At 46.4% G+C, this 23257-nt stretch overlaps 1 protein-coding gene across 1 annotated transcript in view; it reads right to left on the minus strand.

Moving 5' to 3' along the window:
• Positions 1 to 23257, minus strand: part of TADA2A (transcriptional adaptor 2A) — a 305603-nt gene that overhangs the window by 22361 nt on the left and 259985 nt on the right. The window contains exon 13 of the mRNA XM_063954828.1: positions 20724 to 20767. Coding sequence (XP_063810898.1) covers positions 20724 to 20767 — 44 coding nt within the window. The remainder of the gene's footprint in view (positions 1 to 20723; positions 20768 to 23257) is intronic.

The raw sequence follows: 23257 nt of genomic DNA on the forward strand, positions 1-23257 counted from the left end.
TTAGTCTGGTAGACATTGATTTCGGATATATGCCCCAAAATGCCCATGCCTTAGTAATGCCAAATTGTATTTGCAGATCTATTGTAATGTATGATTGGAGTGCTTGCCATAGTGTCTGCACCTTGGGGCAAGACCACAGGCAGTGAACCAGGTCTGCGTCCAGAGCAGCACATTTAAAACAGTGGGATGAGGGGGCAGCTCCCATGAGGTGTCGTAACTTTGGGGTAACGTATGCTCTATGTAGGATTTTCTGGTGCATTTCGGAGTATGAAATGGAACCCAGTGTTTTGTCTAGATAAGTGTTGGCCTCTAGTATCACTTTTAAGGAGAGATCCGGGAACTCCATTCTCCATTTCATAAGTCCCACTGAGCCTGTGTCTATGTTTAGTAAGGTGCGAGAGTGTGAATATATAAAGGCTGTGGAAAAGGTGTTGTTCACGGACAGGCGTAGTGTTTTATCCATATTGTGAGATTTATCATGTTGCGGTATCAAGGACAGGGTCCTCTGTACGTAACTGCAGGCTTGAAGGAATGGGAACAGTGGTATCTGTAAATGTGGGAAACGCGCTATGACCTGCGAGTGTGTTAGTAGAGTCAGTGTTTCGGCATTCAAAAATTGGTGGATATATTTCAGGCCTCCATTGTGCCAGGTATGAAATATATGTGAGGTTGTGTGGGGTTGAAAGTCTGGATTACCCCAAAGAGGTAGGAACAGTGATTTGTATCGTGATATTCCAAGTCGTGAGCGGACTGATCGCCATGCTGTGCAAGTGGAGGATATAAGTAAATTGTTTTTTGCTCTATTTGGCATGGAGTTGGGGGTTGTATGTAACAGGGTTATCAGGTTCCAAGAAGGTGTGAAGGATTGTTCTAGATATGTGTTTGCATATATGCTTTGTCCGCTGATCCAGTCCACCGCAAACCTATAATTAGCTGCTAGAGCATAAGTATACAGACATGGTAAATTTAATCCACCAAGGGACCGAGGTTGGCGCAATTTAAACAATGAAAATCTAGGGCGTTTTCCCGCCCAAATAAATGTGGATAATGCTTTATCCAATTGAGTGAATGTGTCCTTGGGTGGAATCAGCGGGAGCATCTGAAGCACATATAAGAAGCGTGGGAAGCTAATCATTTTATATAAATGACTTCTGCCCGTATATGTAAGGGGGAGGTGGGCCCACCTAGCGAAGTCAGCATATGTTTTAGTGAGTAATGGTGAGAAGTTGAGGGGATACAATTCAGATGGATGACTAGAAAACACAATACCTAGATAGGTAATGCGGTTATTTGGGGCCCATTGAAATGGGAAGGTGGTGTCCCAACCCATTTTGGCTGAAGGGAAGAAGGCCAAAGCCTCTGTTTTAGAGTAGTTGATTTTAAACCCAGAAACTTGTTCAAAGGAGTTTAATATGTCTAGTAAATGTGGGATAGCCTCTTTGGGGTTGCTAAAGTACAATAGGATGTCATCTGCAAATGCTGAGAATTTAAGTTCTCGGTCTGCCAGTTTTATACCCTGCCATTTTGTTTCCTTTATAAAGTGACGAAGAAGCGGGTCTAAGGCTAAGTTGAACAGTAGAGGAGATAGAGGGCATACCTGTCTTGTGCCACGGTGTAAGGAAAAGAGTCTAGAGTTATGACCATTAATTGTTAAGAAGGCTTGGGGGGTACGATAAAGGGTATGAAATACCTGAAGAAAGTCTAGGCCAAAATTTTGGAATCTGAGTATTCTGTCAATGTGGGCCCAAGAGACTCGGTCAAATGCCTTGTCTGCATCACAACTTAGAACAATGTTCCCTGTCTCCAACGAGTCATGAGTTTTGGTCATGGCCGCTAGGAGAGAGCGAACATTATGCACAGAGTGTCTGTTACGTAGGAACCCTGTTTGGGCGGGATGAAGTAATTTAGGTAGGACCAACTGGAGTCGGGAAGCCAATATCTTCGTGAATATTTTAAAATCTTGATTCAATAGTGAGATTGGTCGGTAGGACGAGACCAGGGTGTGATCTTTATTGGGTTTGGGGAGGACTATGACTCGTGCTGTGTTGAAGTTATGAGGAGCCGGGTGTCCTGTCAGAATTGAATTATATAAAATTAAAAGATGCTCGCTAATATGTGGTAAGAGTAGTTTGTAATAGGCTGCAGACAGTCCGTCTGGGCCGGGAGATTTCCCATTGGGTAGGGATTTAATAATTGCTTCCAATTCCTCTGCAGTGATGGGAGTAGTGAGGAGTTCTTTGTCTTCATCTGATAATATGTGGGAAGGTCGGCTTTTGTTAAAAACTCTGAGCCAAGTTCTGGTTGGTCCAGAGGGGCCTTGTATAAAGTATCAAAGAAGGACAGAAAGGTATCGCTAATTGCCTCCTGTGTTAGCGCTGGTGAAGCGAGGGCGTCTCGAATAGTGGAGATATGTTTGGGGGTTGCATGAGCCTTCACCATATTTGCCAATAATTTTCCAGGGCGATTACCCCAACGGAAATATTTGTTGGACTGGAAGGAAAGGAACATTTTGGCCTGCTCCGTGCATAGTGTGTCGTAGACTAATTTGGCATCTTTATATCGTGTTCTATTGGATTCCGATGGATCGGCCAATAGTTGAGAATAAATGGAAGTAACCTGGAGAGAAGCTTTAGCCATTCTCTCCCTTAGTTGTCTCTTTCTGGCGGCTACATATGAGATCACTTGACCTCTAATGACCGGTTTAGAAGCCTGCCAGAAGAGGTTCATGTTATCAATATGTATTGCATTATCGCCTGTGTAATTGAGGTATGATTGGGTCAAGTAGAGTTTAAAGTCTTCTGAGTGAGTTAGATGTTCTGGGAACCGCCAGGTGTAAGAGTATAGACGGGGTGTGGTTAGGGTAATTGATAATGTAATTGGAGCATGGTCTGATAGAAGAATGTTAGCGATGGTGGTGTCTTGTATTCTATGTATTAAAGAGGAGGATACTAGCCAATAATCTAGTCTGGAGAATATTTTGTGTGGGTGTGAGAAGAAGGAGTATTCCCTGGAATCAGGATTAAGAAATCGCCAAGGATCTATGAGCTGTAAGGAGTCTAGCATTAGGAACAGTGGTGGGGGAGTAGATCTATTCAAACCTGATTGTCTGGGACCACCTGACACATCTAGCATCGGATCTAGAACGACATTAAGATCTCCTCCTAGTATCAAGGAGCCTTCCACCCAATCCTGTAAGTGGACAAAAATATCTGAGAAAAATGAAGCGTTAGGCCCTGTGGGGGCGTAAATACAAGCCAGAGTGAAACGTTCTCCCTCGATATCAACCTTTAAAAACAGGAATCTACCCTCTGGATCCACTCGCTCCTCCCTGATCTCGTAATGTAGTGATTTGCGAAAAAGGATTACCACTCCCCTTGTTTTGGTAGTATATGATGCACTTCTAAAGTCTCCCACCCAAGTATCCCTAAGTACGTTAGGGTCAGTGATTCGCCAATGTGTCTCTTGTAGTAATACCACATCGGGGTGAAATTTTTTAAGGTGGTTTAGTACTTTTTTCCTCTTGATTGGTGTGTTCAAACCCTCCACGTTCCATGAGACAAATTTAAGAGACCTCTTTGAGTTATCAAGAGGAGTTTCGGCCTCTTCAGGATTCGACATTATCCAATGCCCAGTCTGATGGAACGCAGAAGGAGAAGCCACAATCGGTAACCCACTCCCCAGTCCCAGCGAGCAGGGGAGGGGTCAAAGGAGCATGTAAGGAAGTCATGTGGGGTCGCTTTCAACATATAACGAGAAATTTTTGTATATGTACAAAGTATTTGCTGATACAACTTTGGCCACCTATCAAAAACATTTTTAAATTTTTGAACCAAATATGATAGTAACAATAACCATCCATATATAACTGAAACCTTAGTATGAATAGAAAATAGAAAGGGGAGAGGAAACAAAAAGGGGGCTGACAGAACAATTGGGAGTAGAGCTCTCCGCCATCCCCCCACCCCTATCAAGTAAGAAGTGTATCCACTCATCAATGGCTTTATGAGCCAAATATATATTATTAATATTGCATTATCCATTGGAGCAGAGAGGAGAGATGAGAGAGAAAAAGAGCGAAGAAATACTTGGTTTTAGGAAAGTCAATCAGCATCGTCCATTCTAGAATCAGAGTGCGAGTCTGATATAGATTTGAGGAAGTTGCGAGCAGCTTCCGGGGTATGGAAAAAATGTGGTTTGCCTGCATGAAAGAGTCTTAACTTTGCAGGGTATAGTAGAGCGAATCTGATATTTTTGGAGAATAGTTCTTTGCAAACCGGGGAGAATTCTCTTCGTTGCGTTGAAACCTGGAAAGAAAAGTCCTGAAAAAGCAGAATTTTAGATCCCTCATGGTGGAGGTCTGAGCATTTACGGTATGCTTCTAAAATCTTCACCTTGTCAAGGTAATTTAGCAGTTTAAAGATTACCGGTCTAGGGCGGGTCTGGGAAGCTTGTGAGGATTGTCTATCAGGGCCGATACGGTGTGCCCTTTCGACCATGTAGGAAGTGGGTGAAGAGGGTAAACCAAGTGTTGCGGGGAGCCAGTGAGTAACCAAATCTAGTAGATCTTTTTGTTTGACGGATTCAGGGAGGCCAATCAGGCGCAAGTTGTTCCGACGGTTGCGATTTTCCAATTCCTCGAGTTTATCGCTCATGGCCGCCAAGGTGTTATCATGTGCTTGCTGCTGTGTTTGTATCGCATTATGGTCGTCTTCCAATGTGGAGATGCGATCTTCGGCCTCTGCCAGGCGCTGTGTGTGTTGGGTCAGTTGTGCAGCAGCTGATGTGATGGCCTCCATTAATGGTGCCAGCTTGGCATCTAATAGTGGTGAAATGATATCTGCAATTTCCCTGGCTTTCTGCATTGCAGATGGGCTAGCCTGGATGTCAGGGGGCAGCAGGTCAACTGGATCTTTTCTGCCCGGTGAGGGTGAATATCTCTGTTGAGTAGGACTTTGGTCTTTATCTTTGGTTGCTGGTTTATTTTTGTTTTGTGAATTCTTGCACGCACGAGGCGTTTTGGCTACATACTTTTCCATAACGGGTATTGCTGCTAAATAGTTGTGAGCAGGTGAATGGAGGTGCGATATGTATTATATAAGTGCTCTCTGTGGAAGAAGGAGGAGGGTGAGGTAGAAGAGCCCAATCGCTCCCAATCGCTCCTTGCATCAGCAGTGAGGGTAAACCCCAGGCAGCGACCAGCGCGGTACCTGAGGAGTCTTGGATGTGCAGCACGGTGTTGTCTCTCTCCCAAATTCGCAGGGGTCAGCAGGATGCACCTTAGAGACAGCCGCTGTACAAGCCGGATCTGTGTCACGGTGAATGTTCCCGTCTTCCAGTGATGGCGGCGGGGCCGCGGAGTATACTGGGTGCGGTCACGGGGTTAGGTGGGGATTCGGCCTCTGCAGCGGCAGGGCTATTCGTATCTGCACGCACCTGGTGTAGCGGTGTGGGGTCCAGCGGGCAGCACAGTGGATCGCTGTATATAGCCTGGATCCTTCAGGCGGCTCAGCCACGGCTTTGCACGCGGTCCAAGATGGCCGCCGTCATATAATGCACACAGCGTGTGCGGGCTCCGGTGGGCGAAACAGGGGGGGGAAGCGAGCCGGGACTAGTGCCACTTTGTTCCCCACTATCTCCGGGACCCGCTGGTGTATTTGCGGGGTCCTCGGTCCAGGCGAAGCCGCTGGTATAGGCTGGTTAGGGCGCCTGGGGGGAGAGCTCCGGGGAGAAGCAGCCGGATCGTTCGGCCCGCCCACCGGAAGTCTCACTGACACATTTTAAAAGATCAACAGGTGAAGCTAATTATTTCACTTGTGATTCTGTGAGGAAACCTGGAAAACGTGAACTGTGGTCTAGGTTTACATGCACCATGATACAAGTATGGAAGACCATTTAGGCGCACTGGTGACAACTCTGCAAGTTAAAAATAAAGGTTTCTCCGAAATATTCACTATGCTTGAATGCTATTTCTACCAAATTTGGTGCAAATTCACCAAGATATCTCTTGTGCATTTGAATGCAGAGCACGATCGCCATATATGTGGAGGCATAGCAGTTACACAGGCATTTATGAGTTGATGGTTGGAGTGAAGATGTTTATAATAGAACACATACACCAACACAACTCATTTGTGGAGCAATGAGATATTTTTTAAATGGGTATTATTGTAAGGAGGTAGGAGAGCGGGGATGGTGAATTTATAATATTATACATGCAGGAAATGTACCAGCGGAGATCAGTGCTTCAAATGAAGACCCCCCAATAGAACCCCTACCATTATGGACGATGTAAAATCCAAGACAAGGGATGCAGTCAGAATGCCGGCAGTTGGGATCTCGGGAGCCAAGATACCGACGCCGGAATTCCAACACCCATTGGAATCCTGGCACTGGAACTCTGAAAGGGGCAGGAGACCGACCCGCACCGTAAGTATAGTTGCCGGGATCCAGAGTACTGGAAACTCATACTGGACCCCAAGACCAGGTAGTGGACATAATTTACATTGTGCGCTACTACTTTCAGGAAGGCAAGCTGGTGTTTCTCCTAAGATTTTAATCATTGAGATAGCTATTGCTTTGACATTTATGTATTTTATGTGAGTTCATTAAATTTCTGCAGCGGGGTGCACTAGTATTCCACAGGGAATAACACTGGGGGTGTAGAGTTGGATCTTGATCCGAGGCACCAACAGGCTAAAGCTTTGACTGTTCCCAGGATGCACTGCACTGCCTCCTCTACAGCCTCGCCTCCAGGCACTGGAGCTCAGTTTGTAAGTTGGTGCCTGCAGTGCAGGTCACTAGCAGGTGGGGCTGCGCTAGGCAGCCCTGAAAAGAGCTTTTAAGAAGACTTAGAAGGGCCTTAGAAATTTCTATGTTTTTATGACATGCTGTGCTGTGATTCCATCACCTCCCTCAGCGTCGCTGCATACTCCCGCAGCCTGTTTCCCGAACTTGCAGTGGAGGCGCACCAGTTTTCAGGCACACCACCGCTGCTGCTCTCCAGGATCGCGTGGCTGCACATCAGGGAGGAGGTAAGAGGGTCCCCCAGGTGGGACCCGGCGGTGTATCGCGATCCAGACGCGGTCCCAGGAGATGGACCGCGCCGCTAGCGTGGACTCTGTGTTGCACAGGGACCCCACTATATCCACAAGGACAAGGAGCACAGGTCGGATTTACTAAAATCCATTTATAAAAGGCTCCAGCTCCGGGGCGCCATCTACTGCTGGTGTTCCTGCCCTGGAGCTGCAGTTCTCTCTCCCGCACTCCCTGACAGAGATTTTGGCGCCATTACATAGCTGGGCTGATCTCCGAGACTGCTGAGTACTGTCTCCTCTGTAAATCCACCTGTATCATCAGCGCTGTGCATTTACACACACTTAAGTATTCTACATGTCGTTTTAGACAGTGTTAATTAAGAACAAGTGTACTGCTATCTGAATATTTAGTACAAGTATTCTGTGATATACATCCAGTGTTTACTATGCATTGTTATAGCTGTATACATACATATCTATATGTAATTTACTAGTCCAGTGCAGTTTTATTGTTTAGATGTAATAAATCCTGCATTGTACCTGTGACTGAGTGTGCCTATAGCTGCTGTGTGGATTCCATTCTTGTGTATCACACGTTTTGCTATCACTATATTCTGTACCCTGGGTGCTAGATGCGTCAGGGTCTCATATAATATATAGTGATCCAAAAGGTATTTCTTTTTTTTGTATTTCTCACTGTGTTTTTCAGTCACCTCACACCGCTTAAATCTTCAGTTTGTGCTCTGTGTATACTGTCACATAACACAGGGGATTATTTACTGGTTTTCTGTTTGTCTGGCTATAGAGTACTGTTACGCCCTAAGGCTACATCCCATACAATGTCTGCTACACAGGGCGGGACATCCGCGGATGCTCCTGTATCATGCAGTGCTGTCACCACGGATTCACCAGTGGGGGAAGCGTTAGCTGCTGGTTCAGGTGCTGGGTGTCATACATCTCCCAGTCCGCCTGCGGCACCTGTGGCCAATCAGGACCCACCTTGGGCAGTGTTTTCAAATATGCTGACTAGGCTTGTAACACCCCCTGTGGGACCTTCTGTGCCATTACAGCCACATATTGTCCCTGTAGTTAATCCACCACGGGCGGATACTCTGTCTACCCAGTTACAGCAATTAAATTAGTCTTTGGTTAGACAAAAGTCCACCCCGCACTCCTCTGGGGCCAAGGGGTCATCTAAGTGAACCAGTTCTTCCTCACAATCCACTATATTTTGGACAATTCTTCTGACGAGGATGGGGAATATACCGACCCATCAGACACAGATACAGTTGCTTCTGATAAGGAATCTACAACCCAGGTCGATGTTCCTGACCTTGTGGAGGCTATCAAGCTGATTTTCCAAATTGATGATGACACTGAGCCCCCTGCTACGTCTAAGAAACCTGATAAGTTCAAACGTCAGAAGGTAGCTAAAGTTGTTTTACCACATTCTGACCACTTAATTGACATACGTCAGGAGTCCTGGTCATCTCCAGGAAAGAAGTTTTCCCTGTCTAAAATGATGCTAGCTCATTATCCCATCCCTGCGGAGTTGAGTAACAAGTGGGAAACTCCACTGCCGGTGGACTCTCATGTCGCCCGTCTTGTGGTGTCATCTACTCTGCCTGTCACCTCACTGAAGGAACCGACAGATAAGCGCATGGAGGGATGCCTGAAGTCTATTTACAATCTTACTAGTGCTGTACATAGACCCACTATGGCTGCCTTTGGGCAGCAAAAGGAATTGAAGCATGGGTTCAGGAAATTGAGGATGAGCTGCCTCAGGATTTTTCTGACACTGCAAGACAATATCTGTCGTATATTACCACAACCTCTCACTATATTCAGGAGGCAGCCTCTTATGCAGGGGTCATGGGCGGCCAAGGCATCTATTACGTCTATCCTGGCTCGCCGGATTCCGTCGTTAAGGTCCTGGAAAGTGGACCTGGACTCTAAAAAGACCTTGGAGGTGCTTCCTTTCAAGGGAGACATACTATTTGGGGAGAATCTGAACAAGATTGTGACTGACTTGGCGACGGCCAAGACTGCGTTTCTCCCAAGTACTAATCCTTCTGCTCCGAAGGCAGAGTACAACTTTTCCTTCCTTTCGACCTCCAGGTAAAGCAAAAGGTCAGGTGTACCCGAGACAGGCTCGTACTTCCAAAACCACTAAGCCCAAATCTAAACAATCCTGGGCCGCCCGTCAGCCTGCTTCGAAACAAGACAAGCCTGCTGCATGATGGGATGGGCCTCCCCCTGGGGGACCCCAGGGTGGGTGGCCGACTTCTGCAGTTAGCCCAGGCCTGGTTAAAGACCACTTCAGAAGCCTGGCTGCGGGTACGCAATCTCTTTCAAGAGACGTCAGTTCTGTTCAATGGTTACCCCCTCGGATCCGTTAAAAGTGCAAGCTCTACACCTGGTTGTACAATCCTTCCTGGAAACAGGAGTCGTAGTGCCGGTACCTCTGTCCCAGAGAGGCAGGGGATACTATTCGACCCTGTTTCTAGTTCCGAAACCAAATGGGTCTTTCCGGCCTATCCTCAACCTCAAATCATTGCACAAGTTTGCAATAGTGTCCAAATTCCGTATGGAAACCCTGCGCTCTATTGTGCTGGCCATGGAGCCCGAGGACTATATGGTATCACTGGACATACAGGATGCTTACCTACACATATGTATCGCATCAGCAATATCTGCGGTTTGCTATTGCCAACCTTCATTTTCAATTCCAGGCTCTGCAATTAGGACTGGCCACGGCACCTCAGATTTTCACCAAGGCCATGGCCGTGATGACGGCTTTCCTCTGACGTCAGGGAATCAGGATCCTGCCGTATCTGGACGACTTGCTGACTCTGGTGTACTACCAAGATGTCCTCCTCAGTTAACTGGAGATGTTGGTCCAATTTCTACAAGCCCATGGGTGGCTCATCAATTGGAAGTACTCGCTGGTCCCTGCTTGGAGCATGGTGCACCTGGGGTCACTGCTGGACACACACAACCAAAGACTCTTTCTGTCTCCGGAGAAGGCCCTGAAACTTCAGGACAGGATCAGATACTTCCTCTCTCGCCAGAGAGTGTCGATACACTCGGCGATGCAAGTACTAGGCCTCATGGTGTCGGCTTTCGACATGGTAGAGTACGCTCAATTTCATTCCCGCCCTCTGCAGAGGTTAATCTTTTCCAAATGGGACGGCCTGCCTCATCGGATCAGGTCTCAAATGGTCTCCTTGACTCCAGAGGTTCGTCTGTCACTGAGCTGGTGGCTACAGGACCAACAGTTGAGCAAGGGCCGTCCCTTCTGGATTTCCAACTGGGTCCTCCTGACAACGGACGCCAGTCTGTGAGGTTGGGGCATGGTGTTGGAGCAACACTCTATCCAGGGTCGGTGAACCAGGGAGGAATCTCTCCTCCCGATAAACATTCTGGAATTGCGGGCAGTGTTCAATGTGTTGACACTGGCCCTGCCTCTGGTACAGAACAGGCCTGTTCAGGTACAATCAGACAACGCCACCAATCATCGAGGCGGCACTCGAAGCTGCATGACAATGATGGAAGTATCAAAAATCCTCCAATGGGCGGAATGCCATCTGCCAGTCATATCGGCAGTGTTCAATCCGGGAGTCCTCAACTGGGAAGCGGACTTCCTCAGTCATCAGGATGTGCATGCCGTAGGGTGGGGTCTTCATCCAGAAGTCTTTCAACTCCTAGTGGACCAGTGGGGCCTACCAGATGTAGACCTGATGGCGTCTCGACACAATCACAAGGTTCCGGTCTTCGAAGCAAGGACAGGAGATCCTCAAGCAGCGTTTGTGGACGCACTGGCAATTCCATGGAACTTTCGGCTGCCATACATGTTTTCTCCAGTGTCACTCCTGCCCAGGATAATACGGAAGTTCAAGCAAGAAGGAGGAATACTACTTCTAGTCGCTCCAGCGTGGCCCAGACGGCATTGGTTCACAGACCTACAGGGTCTCTCGATAGAGCGTCCTCTTCAACTTCCTCAACGCCCAGACCCCCTCGTTCAGGACCCTTGTGTCTACCCGGCCCTGGCCAGACTGTCTTTGACGGCGTGGCTCTTAAAGCATCACTCCTGAGAGCAAAAGGATTCTCTGAGGCGGTCATTCAAACTATGTTGAAAGCCTGTAAACCAGCTTCGGCTCTGATTTATTACAGGGTCTGGAATTCTTACTTCACATGGTGTGCTGCTAAGAATTATGATGCATATACTTTCAAAACTTTCAGACTTTTGGCTTTTCTACAACAAGGCCTACACTTGGGCCTTCGTCTGGCCTCCCTCAAGGTTCATATATCTGCCTTGTCGGTGTGGTTTCAGAGAAAAATTGCATCTCTTCCTGACGTTCCCACTTTTACTCAGGGTGTTCTACGGATTCAGCTTCCCTATGTCCCTCCTGTGGCTCCATGGGATCAGTCTGTCGTTCTGAATGCCCTACATTAGTCTCCATTTGAACCTCGAGTCTGTGGGCCTTAAATGCCTTACGCTTAAAGTCATATTTCTGTTGGCTACTGCCTCTGCTAGGACGGTATCGGACTTAGACGCATTGTCCTCTCGCCCACCCTTTCTGATTTTTCACCGTGACCGGGCAGTTCTTCGAACTTGCCCAGGTTATTTGTCTAAGGTGGTATCATCTTTTCACCTTAACCAGGAGATTGCGGTTCCGGCCTTCATCTCTTCTGGTTTGTCCTCCAAAGAAAGATCTTTGGATGTGGTACGGGCTCTCCGTATTTATGTGGAAAGGACTGCCTCTATCAGGTGGTCAGATTCCCTTTTTGCACTTTTTGGTTTTCCCAAACGTGGCTGGCCTGCGAATAAGCAATCCTTGGCCAGATGGATTAGAATGGTGATTGCACAAGCCTATGCGCAGGCTGGGCTCCTAGCTGCTGCTGCTATCAAAACCCATTCTACTCGGTCTGTTGGACCTTCTTGGGCGGCCCGCCGTGGCGTGTCCACAGAACAATTGTGCAAGGCGGCTACGTGGTCCTCAGTGAACACGTTCATCAGGTTCTATGCCTTTGATACTTCCGCCTCCTAGGATGCTTCCTTTAGACGCCAGGTTCTTGTGCCTGCTACAGTGCGCCTCCTCCCATGAGGAACTGCTTTAAGACATCCCTGATGTTATTCCCTGTCGAATACCAGTGTACCCTGCTGCAGAAAAGGAAATTTATGGAAGAATTACCATAGTTAAATCTATTTCTGCGAGGTACACTGGAATCAACAGGGCGCCCACCCTGACGCACTTAACTTCTTTGGGTTTGTATGGCATTAGCCGCTAGTCCCTAACATATACCGTCTCTCTTACCTGCTATTGCATTGGACTGGTTAACAAAACTGAGCTCCAATGCCTGGAGGCGGGGCTGTGGAGGAGGCGGCGCAGTGCATCCTAGGAACAGTCAAAGCTTTAGCCTGTTGGTGTCTCGGATCAAGATCCAACTCTACATCCCCAATGTTACTCCCTGTGGAATCCAGTGTACCTCGCAGAAAGAGCTTTAACTATGGTAAGTCTACCATAAATCTCCGTTTTATTATTAAATTTATTCTCCATTAAAACAGTTTCACCCTAGATTCTAGGCCTTGTGTTTTTTGGGGGTACAGATGGGTCCACGGTTATCTTGACTAGTTTGCTGCGCCTAGGCACAACATGACTTATTAGCATAAACCCTTCATCTATTATTCTCAGCTGCAATACAATACAGAGAACAATACAGCTGGGGATTAAGTCTGATTGGCCAGTCTCAGTTAATCCTATTAAAGGTCAAGATAAACGTGGACCCATCTGTACCTACATATCTTTGGAGGGGATATCTAAACCTACAGCAAATTTTCCCTAGTCTTGGATTAATATTTGAATGTGTTCAGGTTTAAATTATATTATGGTTGTACCCTTACTTAATGAGGATTGTACCATCTGGCTCCTTCTAAATTCCAGGGATTTATGGAAGTCACTTTTCTGCATCAAGTGCAAATAAAGGTGTTACCAATCAAAATAGTATTATACTTTTATGGTCCTTATTTGTCTGGTTCACGTGTTTGTTTGGAAGTGTAAAAGATACTGTAAGGACTGAATCAGTCTAATGCTCCCAGAGAAAAGAAAAATTCAAAAGAAGACTTTAAAATAAGATTTTACTTACCGATAAATCTATTTCTCGTAGTCCGTAGTGGATGCTGGGAACTCCGTAAGGACCATGGGGAATAGCGGCTCCGCAGGAGACTGGGCACATCTAAAGAAAGCTTTATGACTAGCTGGTGTGCACTGGCTCCTCCCCCTATGACCCTCCTCCAAGCCTCAGTTAGGATACTGTGCCCGGACGAGCGTACATAATAAGGAAGGATATTGAATCCCGGGTAAGACTCATACCAGCCACACCAATCACACCGTACAACTTGTGATCTGAACCCAGTTAACAGTATGATAACAACGAAGGAGCCTCTGAAAAGATGGCTCACAACAACAATAACCCGATTTAGTTAACAATAACTATGTACAAGTATTGCAGACAATCCGCACTTGGGATGGGCGCCCAGCATCCACTACGGACTACGAGAAATAGATTTATCGGTAAGTAAAATCTTATTTTCTCTGACGTCCTAGTGGATGCTGGGAACTCCGTAAGGACCATGGGGATTATACCAAAGCTCCCAAACGGGCAGGAGAGTGCGGATGACTCTGCAGCACCGAATGAGAGAACTCCAGGTCCTCCTCAGCCAGGGCATCAAATTTGTAGAATTTAGCAAAGGTGTTTGCCCCTGACCAAGTAGCTGCTCGGCAAAGTTGTAAAGCCGAGACCCCTCGGGCAGCCGCCCAAGATGAGCCCACTTTCCTTGTGGAATGGGCTTTTACAGATTTTGGCTGTGGCAGGCCTGCCACAGAATGTGCAAGCTAAATTGTACTACAAATCCAACGAGCAATAGTCTGCTTAGAAGCAGGAGCACCCAGCTTGTTGGGTGCATACAGGATAAACAGCGAGTCAGACTTTCTGACTCCAGCCGTCCTGGAAACATATATTTTCAGGGCCCTGACAACGTCAAGTAACTTGGAGTCCTCCAAGTCCCTAGTAGCCGCAGGCACCACAATAGGTTGGTTCAAGTGAAAAGCAGAAACCACCTTAGGGAGAAATTGAGGACGAGTCCTCAATTCTGCCCTGTCAAAATGAAAAATTAAGTAAGGGCTTTTATATGATAAAAGCCGCCAATTCTGACACACGCCTGGTTGAAGCCAGGGCTAACAGCATCGTCACCTTCCATGTGAGATATTTTAAGTCCACAGTGGTGAGTGGTTCAAACCAATGTGACTTAAGGAACCTCAAAACAACATTGCGATCCCAAGGTGCCACTGGAGGCACAAAAGGAGGTTGTATATGCAGTACCCCTTTTACAAATGTCTGAACTTCAGGTACTGAAGCCAGTTCTTTCTGGAAGAAAATCGACAGGGCCGAAATTTGAACCTTAATGGACCCTAATTTTAGGCCCATAGACAGTCCTGTCTGCAGGAAATGGAGGAAACGACCTAGTTGAAATTCCTCTGTAGGGGCCTTCTTGGCCTCACACCACGCAACATATTTTCGCCAAATGCGGTGATAATGTTTTGCGGTTACATCCTTCCTGGCTTTGACCAGGGTAGGGATGACTTCATCTGGAATGCCTTTTTCCTTCAGGATCCGGCGTTCAACCGCCATGCCGTCAAACGCAGCCGCGGTAAGTCTTGGAACAGACAAGGCCCCTGCTGGAGCAGGTCCTTTCTTAGAGGTAGAGGCCACGGGTCTTCCGTGAGCATCTCTTGAAGTTCCGGGTACCAAGTCCTTCTTGGCCAATCCGGAACCACGAGTATCGTTCTTACTCCTCTCCTTCTTATGATTCTCAGTACTTTTGGTATGAGAGGCAGAGGAGGGAACACATACACTGACTGGTACACCCACGGTGTCACCAGAGCGTCCACCGTTATTGCCTGAGGGTCCCTTGACCTTGCGCAATATCTGTCCAGTTTCTTGTTAAGACGGGACGCCATCATGTCCACCTTTGGTTTTTCCCAACGGTTTACAATCAGTTGGAAGACTTCTGGGTGAAGTCCCCACTCCCCCGGGTGGAGGTCGTGTCTGCTGAGGAAGTCTGCTTCCCAGTTGTCCACTCCCGGAATGAACACTGCTGACAGTGCTATCACATGATTTTCCGCCCAGCAGAGAATCCTTGCAGCTTCTGCCATTGCCCTCCTGCTTCTTGTGCCGCCCTGTCTGTTTACGTGGGCGACAGCCGTGATGTTGTCCGACTGGATCAATACCGGTTGACCCTGAAGCAGAGGCTTTGCTTGACTTAGGGCATTGTAAATGGCCCTTAGTTCCAGGATATTTTTGTCTCCAGGCTTGACCATAAGCCCTGGATATTCCTTCCCTGTGTGACTGCTCCCCAGCCTCGCAGGCTGGCATCCGTGGTCACCAGGACCCAGTCCTGAATGCCGAATCTGCGGCCCTCTAGAAGATGAGCACTCTGCAACCACCACAGGAGGGACACCCTTGTCCTTGGTGACAGGGTTATCCGCTGATGCATCTGAAGATGCGACCCGGACCATTTGTCCAGTAGGTTCCACTGGAAAGTTCTTGTGTGGAATCTGCCGAATGGGATTGCTTCGTAGGAAGCCACCATTTTTACCCAGAACCCTTGTGCATTGATGCACTGAGAATTGGTTCGGTTTTAGGAGGTTCCTGACTAGCTCGGATAACTCCCTGGCTTTCTCCTCCGGGAGAAACACCTTCTTTCTGGACTGTGTCCAGGATCATCCCTAGGAACAGAAGACAAGTCGTCGGAACCAGCTGCGATTTTTGGAATATTGAGAATCCACTCGTGCTGCCGCAACACTACCTGAGATAGTGCTACACCGACCTCCAACTGTTCTCTTATCAGGGAATCGTCCAAGTAAAGGATAACTAAAATTCCCTTCCTTCGAAGGAATATCATAATTTCGGTCATTACTTCAGTAAAGACCCGGGGTGCCGTGGACCATCCCTACGGCAGCGTCTGAACTGATAGTGACAGTTCTGTACCATAACCTGAGATACCTTTGGTGAGAAGGGTAAATTTTGACATGAAGGTAAGCATCCTTGATGTCCCGAGACATCATGTAGTCCCCTTCTTCCAGGTTTGCAATCACTGCTCTGAGTGACTCAATTTTGAATTTGAACCTCTGTATGTAAGTGTTCAAAGATTTTAGATTTTAAAATCGGTCTCACCGAGCCGTCTGGCTTCGGTACCACAATAGTGTGGAATAATACCCCGTTCCCTGTTGCAGGAGGGGTACCTTAATTATCACCTGCTGGGAATACAGCTTGTGAATGGCTTTTCAAAACTGCCTCCCTGTCAGCGGGAGACGTCGGTAAAACAGACTTTTGGAAACGGCGAGGGGAATACGTCTCGAATTCCAATTTGTACCCCTGAAATATTACCTGAAGGATCCAGGGGTCTACTTGCGAGTGAGCCCACTGCGCACTGAAATTCACTGAGAACGGGCCCCCACCGTGCCTGAACTTGTAAAGCCCTAGCGTCATACTGAGGGCTTGGCAGCGGCGGAAAAGGGTTTCTGTTCCTGGGAACTGGCTGATCTCTGCAGCCATTTTCCTCTCCCTCTGTCACGAGCAGAAAAGAGGAACCCTTTTGTCCGCTTGCCAACCAGGACTGCACCTGATAATACAGCGTCTTATTTTGAGAGGCGACCTAGGGTACATCCCCTTTTTTAAGGCAATACTTCCAAATGCCGTTTGGAATCCCTGACCACTTTACTGGTAGAATACAACGCACTTATACTTGATGCCAGTCGGCAAATATTTCGCTGTGCATCATGCATATATAGAAAAGCATCTTTTAATTGCTCTATAGGCAATAATATACTGTCCTTATCTAGGATATCAATATTTCCAGTCAGGGAATCCGACCACGCCACCCAGCACTGCACGTCCAGGCTGAGGCGATTGCTGGTCGCAGTATAACACCAGTATGTGTGTAAATACATTTTAGGATACCCTCCTGCTTTTTATCAGCAGGATCCTTAAGGGCGGCCATCTCAAGAGAGGGTAGAGTCCTTGTTCTTACAATCGTGTGAGCGCCTTAACCCCTGTAGGGGGTGTTTCCCAACGCACCCTAACCTCTGGCGGGAAAAGGTATACTGCCAATAACTTTTTAGAATTATCAATTGTTATCGGAGGAAAACCCACGCATCATCACACACCTCATTTTATTTTTCAGATTCAGGAAAACTATAGGAAGTTTTTCCTCACCAAACATAATACCCCTTTTTGGTGGTATTCATATTATCAGAAAAGTGTAAACATTTTCCATTGCCTCAATCATGCAATGTGTGGCCCTATTGGAAATCACGGTTGTCTCTTCACCGTCGACACAGGAGCCAGTATCCGTGTCGGCGTCTGTATCTGAGGTAACGGGCGCTTTAGAGCCCCTGTATGAGACATCTGGACATGCACAAGCTGAGTAGCCAGCTGTCTCATGTCAACCACTGTCTTTTATACAAAGCTGACACTGTCACGCAATTTCAACAGTACATCCACTCAGGTGTCGACCCCCTAGGGGGTGACAACACTATTACAGACACTCTACTCCGTCTCCACATCATTTTTCTCCTCATACATGTCGACACAAAAGTACCGACACACAGCACACACACAGGGAATGCTCTGATAGAGGACAGGACCCACTAGCCCTTTGGGGAGACAGAGGGAGAGTTTGCCAGCACACACCAGAGCGCTATATATATACAGGGATAACCTTATATAAGTGTTTTTCCCTTTATAGCTGCTGTATTGTTTATACTGCGCCTAATTTGTGCCCCCCTCTCTTTTTTAACCCCTTTCTGTAGTGTAGTGACTGCAGGGGAGAGCCAGGGAGCTTCCCTCCAACTGAGCTGTGAGGGAAAATGGCGCCAGTGTGCTGAGGAGATAGGCTCCGCCCCTTTCTCGGCGTCCTTATCATCCGTTTTTCTATATGTTTTGGCAGGGGTTAAATGCATCCATATAGCCCAGGAGTTATATGTGATGCATTTATTTTAGCCATATAAGGTTTTATCGATTTATTGCGTCTCAGGGCGCTGCCCCCCCAGCGCCCTGCACCCTCAGTGACCGGAGTGTGAAGTGTGCTGAGAGCAATGGCGCACAGCTGCGGTGCTGTGCGCTACGTTATCTGAAGACAGGATCGTCTTCTGCCGCCGATTTCACCGGACCTCTTCGCTCTTCTGGCTCTGTAAGGGGGCCGGCGGCGCGGCTCCGGGACCCATCCAGGCTGAACCTGTGATCGTCCCTCTGGAGCTAATGTCCAGTAGCCTAAGAAACCCGATCCACTCTGCACGCAGGCGAGTCCGTTTCTTCTCCCCTTAGTCCCACGATGCAGTGAGCCTGTTGCCAGCAGGTCTCACTGAAAATAATAAACCTAAGCTAAAACTTTCACAAAGAGCTCAGGAGAGCCCCTAGTGTGCACCCTTCTCGTCGGGCACAGAAATCTAACTGAGGCTTGGAGGAGGGTCATAGGGGGAGGAGCCAGTGCACACCAGCTAGTCCTAAAGCTTTCTTTAGATGTGCCCAGTCTCCTGCGGAGCCGCTATTCCCCATGGTCCTTACGGAGTTCCCAGCATCCACTAGGACGTCAGAGAAAATGGTGTTATTTGTGTAAAAGCAACTTATCACTGTTCTTTACACGTTTTGAATTAATTTTACTGTTAATCAGTGTGATTAGATGTGCATTATTTTTACCAAATGTTTAATTGTATTTTCAGCTGTATTAACGTTATTATATTCATGTCCATTATATAGTTACAAAACAAACAGATCACTGAAATTCACACGCTTTTATTTTACTTGTGGACGATTTTTACATGGTAAATGTAATGTGCTTTCACTGATAGTGTTTTTGAGTATTCATATAAAAAAAAATGTAAAAAAAAAAAAATCCAAAGGGTCAATTTGTTTGGAACTTAACTGACCTTCTCACAATATGTCAAAAGTTTTCAATGACAAGGAATAAAACATTAACCACACAGACTGGCAGACAGTTTTGGGAAAGAGGACTTGAAATGAGGTCAGTCTAGCCATGAAGTATTATAATTATTGCCAACAAAATTTGCACTCATTAATTTAGTCTTACTTTCAGGTGCTGTTATTTTGATTCAATAACAAAATCCGTAAAAAAACAAATAAACACAAAACAACTTTTTCATTTTGACAATCTGCTATCCTTGCCATCCCTGTGGTCATTCATGCTATGCAGGAATCCACCTTCGGTTGGAATTCAAACTTATCCATGCCTAGTCTATCGAAAGGATAAAGGGCGGTATCCTATTACCCGTGGCACAAGCTACGGCTTATTGGGGCTTTTGTGTACTACACTGGGAGCCAGCTCCTGCAGCTCCTGCTACAATGCTCCACTCCCCCACCGCTCCCCAGTCATGTGCCCTCTGCTGGGAGAGGGGGAAGATGGAGGGATGATGCAGGTCACGGCGCTGCTCCGACTTCCCAGCCAGGGGTCACAGCGCAGAGTTCCGGCTCCCGGCCGCAGAGCCCTCCCTGCAGTCCCAGCCTGCTGTTTTTAAGTGAAAATGGGGCTGTTTCTCACAAAAACACACAGCTTTCACTGAACCTGTGTGTTTTTGCGCCAATGTTTTTAACAAGGGTAATAGGATACTGCCCAAAAAGACTGCAATTTGCATGACACCAAAAATCTGACTCTGCTGGTGCTTTACTAGACAGTCCACTAACTGAGGGGAAGTTGGAAAGAAAATAAACCGTTTTTTCATCCTTTAAAATATCAGGGAGTCAGCGGTGCCTGACAATACAATTCTCTTTGCAAGTTCAGCATTAGATTTTAACACTGATTTAGCCCAGGCTAGTTATGCCAGATCTGTTGCCCATCTTGAAGGTATGCAGGGGGCACTTGGTATTAGCGTCTGATAAATTTTGAGCTATGTTTTGAACACTTATAAAATGTCACAGATGCCACTTCAGATTTAGTTGTAGAGTTAAAAAGTTAACAGGTAAAAAGGAAACAAAAATTATAGCTACAGTACACAAATATAAAGTAAACAATTCCAGCAAAGAAAGAGAATCCCAGAAAAAGTGAGGAGAAAGAACCCATAGACAAACTTTTCTTATTACAGATACAGGTTGCTGGGAGTAAAAGCTGGCAGGAGGACATGTTAGACTGTCTGCGGTTTAGCACCTCTACTCAGGGTGAACCACTGAACATGGCCACTGATGAGGACATATGGTGGAACCAGTTTGGTGGGGTCTGACGGATTGTGGGACCTGAAAGCAGTGTGGGATGTGTCCAGCGCATGAAGGCACAGTGCACAGACTATCAATCACTAACTGCCATGGCAGGTACCACGGTTCTTGGAATTTAATTACTCTGGGTGTATTACATCTGGAAAATTAACATGTAAGGCAATGCACTTCTGAACTGCCCTTGTACAGTATGCGGACTCAAAGTAATAGAGACAAGCTATGTGTCAGCTGACATACACAAATGAGGATACCACACACTAATATACCTAAGATTTAGAGACATGGAAAATGAACCAATTATTAAAATGGAAAGTAACTATATCCATTGAAAGCATTTATTTATGACCATGGCGCAAAAAACAACAGCAAAAAAAACAAAACAACATGAAAAATATAAAATACCTGAACTTGAAACAACAGGTGCAACTTGATGTAGGCCAGCATCACTACAATGAGATTTAAAAAAAAAAAGAAAGTAATATTCAGATACACAAGCAAACTTAGGAACTTCACTGAAGCAAATTGCAAGTCATTTAAATTAAATACACAAATACAAAAATGAACAGAAGTTTTAAAATCTTTGGAATAAAATTGATCTAAAAGTACGCATCCAAAATTCTTACGGGTATGGGTCGACACAACTTAGGTGGACAGTCATTAGGTCGACCACTATTAGTCGACATGCATTAGGTCGACAGGGTCACCAGGTCGACGTGGTCATTAGGTCAACATGTACAAGGTCGACAGGTCAAAAGGTCGACATGAGTTTTTTCACTTTTTTTGGTGTTGTTTTCTTTGTAAAGTGACAGGGAACCCCAATTAATGCACCGCTGCGCTCGCCATGCTTCGGGCAAGGTGACTCGCTCCTCTAACGCTGCGCTCAGCACAGGTTACCGTTTCCATTTGTAGTTCACGTGGATCGTAAAGTATGAAAAAGTCCAAAAATGTGTAAAAAAAAAAAAAAAAGTGAAAAACTCATGTCGACCTTTTGACCTAATGACCATGTTGACCTATAGTGGTAGACCTAATGACTGTCGACCTAAGTGGTGCTGACCTAACGACCATATCCCATTCTTACAAATACTGTTTTACTAAAATGAAAGTAATTATTACATTAATAGCATCTACTGCAAACAATATGACATGTTATGGCCAGGGCAAAGTCTCACTCCCTTGTTTTATTTGCGAATGCATAATATGTTAATGATAAACATAGTACTTTTGGTTTTTGAGTGTTAACTACAGTTTTACTGTATCTACAAGCCTGTTTTGAATAAAATGGTGTCTTTAATGTTATATATGTTGTATAAATACATATATGCAACAGATGCTTATTTTCCACCCTGTCTGTTTTGCTGAACCATAAGTAAATTAAGAAAAAAACATAACCATCACCACATGCTGCATTTTCTTCCACGCTACAAATGTCCCATCATTTTAATCCCTATCTAGTGTGGACTTGAATCTAATACTGAAAAGCTTTCCTTAAAAATGCAACCTACCACCACCTTGGGGCCGCTTTAATTATTTTGCATTTTAATTTCTCAGCTACAACACTGTATGGTTCAGTCTCCTGGCTTAAAAATAGGATTTTAATACCTACCGGTAAATCCTTTTCTCTTAGTCCGTAGAGGATGCTGGGGACACTACATAGACCATGGGGTATAGACAGGATTCGCAGGAGACATGGGCACTCTAAGACTTTTACTGGGTGTGAACTGGCTCCTCCCTCTATGCCCCTCCTCCAGACCTCAGTTATAGGAACTGTGCCCAGGGAGACGGACATTTAGAGGAAAAGGATTTATGTTATTTTTAAACTAAGGGTGAGATACACACCAGCTCACACCACATACACGCCGTACAACATGGTATTTGTAAGTAAACCCAGTCAACAGCATGAACAAAAAACCAGCAACAGGCTGATTATAACCAAACACAACCATTGTGTAACACAACCAAAACCTACAACCACTACTGCAGATAGAGTCCGCACCGGGACGGGCGCCCAGCATCCTCTATGGACTAAGAGAAAAGGATTTACCGGTAGGTATTAAAATCCTATTTTCTCATACGTCATAGAGGATGCTGGGGACACTTCATAGACCATGGGGTTTATACCAAAGCTTCAGATCAGGCGGGAGAGTGCGGATGACTCTGCAGCACCGATTGACCAAACAAGAGGTCCTCATCAGCCAGGGTAGCCGCTCGGCAAAGCTGTAACGCCGAGACCCCACGGGCAGCCGCCCAAGATGAGCCCACCTTCCTGGTAGAATGGGCCTTAACCGATTTTGGCAACGGCATTCCAGCCGTAGAATGAGCCTGTTGAATTGTATTACAGATCCAACGTCCACTAGTCTGCTTGGAAGCAGGCGTCCCAATCTTATCGGGAGCATATAGGACAAACAGAGCCTACGTTTTCCTAATCTGAGCCGTTCTGGCTACATAGATTTTCAAAGCCCTGACCACATCCAGAGACTTTGAGTCCACGGGGGCGCCAGTAGCCACTGGCACCACAATAGGTTGGTTCATGTGAAAAGCTGAAACCACCTTCGGCAGAAACTGTTGCAGAGTTATCAACTCCGCTCTATCTTCATGGAAGATCAAATAGGGGCTCTTGTGAGACAAGGCCGCCAGCTCAGACACTCGCCTTGCGGACGCCAATGCCAACAATATGACCACTTTCCAAGTGAGGAATTTTAACTCAACCTTCCGTAAAGGTTCAAACCAAGGAGATTGCAGGAACCGTAACACCACGTTGAGATCCCATGGTGCCACCACAAAAGGAGGCTGGATATGCAGCACCCCTTTCACGAAAGTCTGAACCTCAAGGAGGGAAGCCAATTCCTTTTGAAAGAATATTGATAAGGCCGAAATTTGTACCTTAATGGAGCCTAGCTTAAGGCCCGCATCCACACAAGCTTGTAGAAAATGTAGAA

The sequence above is a fragment of the Pseudophryne corroboree genome, chromosome 2, assembly GCF_028390025.1.
Source record: "Pseudophryne corroboree isolate aPseCor3 chromosome 2, aPseCor3.hap2, whole genome shotgun sequence".
Classification (NCBI taxonomy): domain Eukaryota; kingdom Metazoa; phylum Chordata; class Amphibia; order Anura; family Myobatrachidae; genus Pseudophryne; species Pseudophryne corroboree.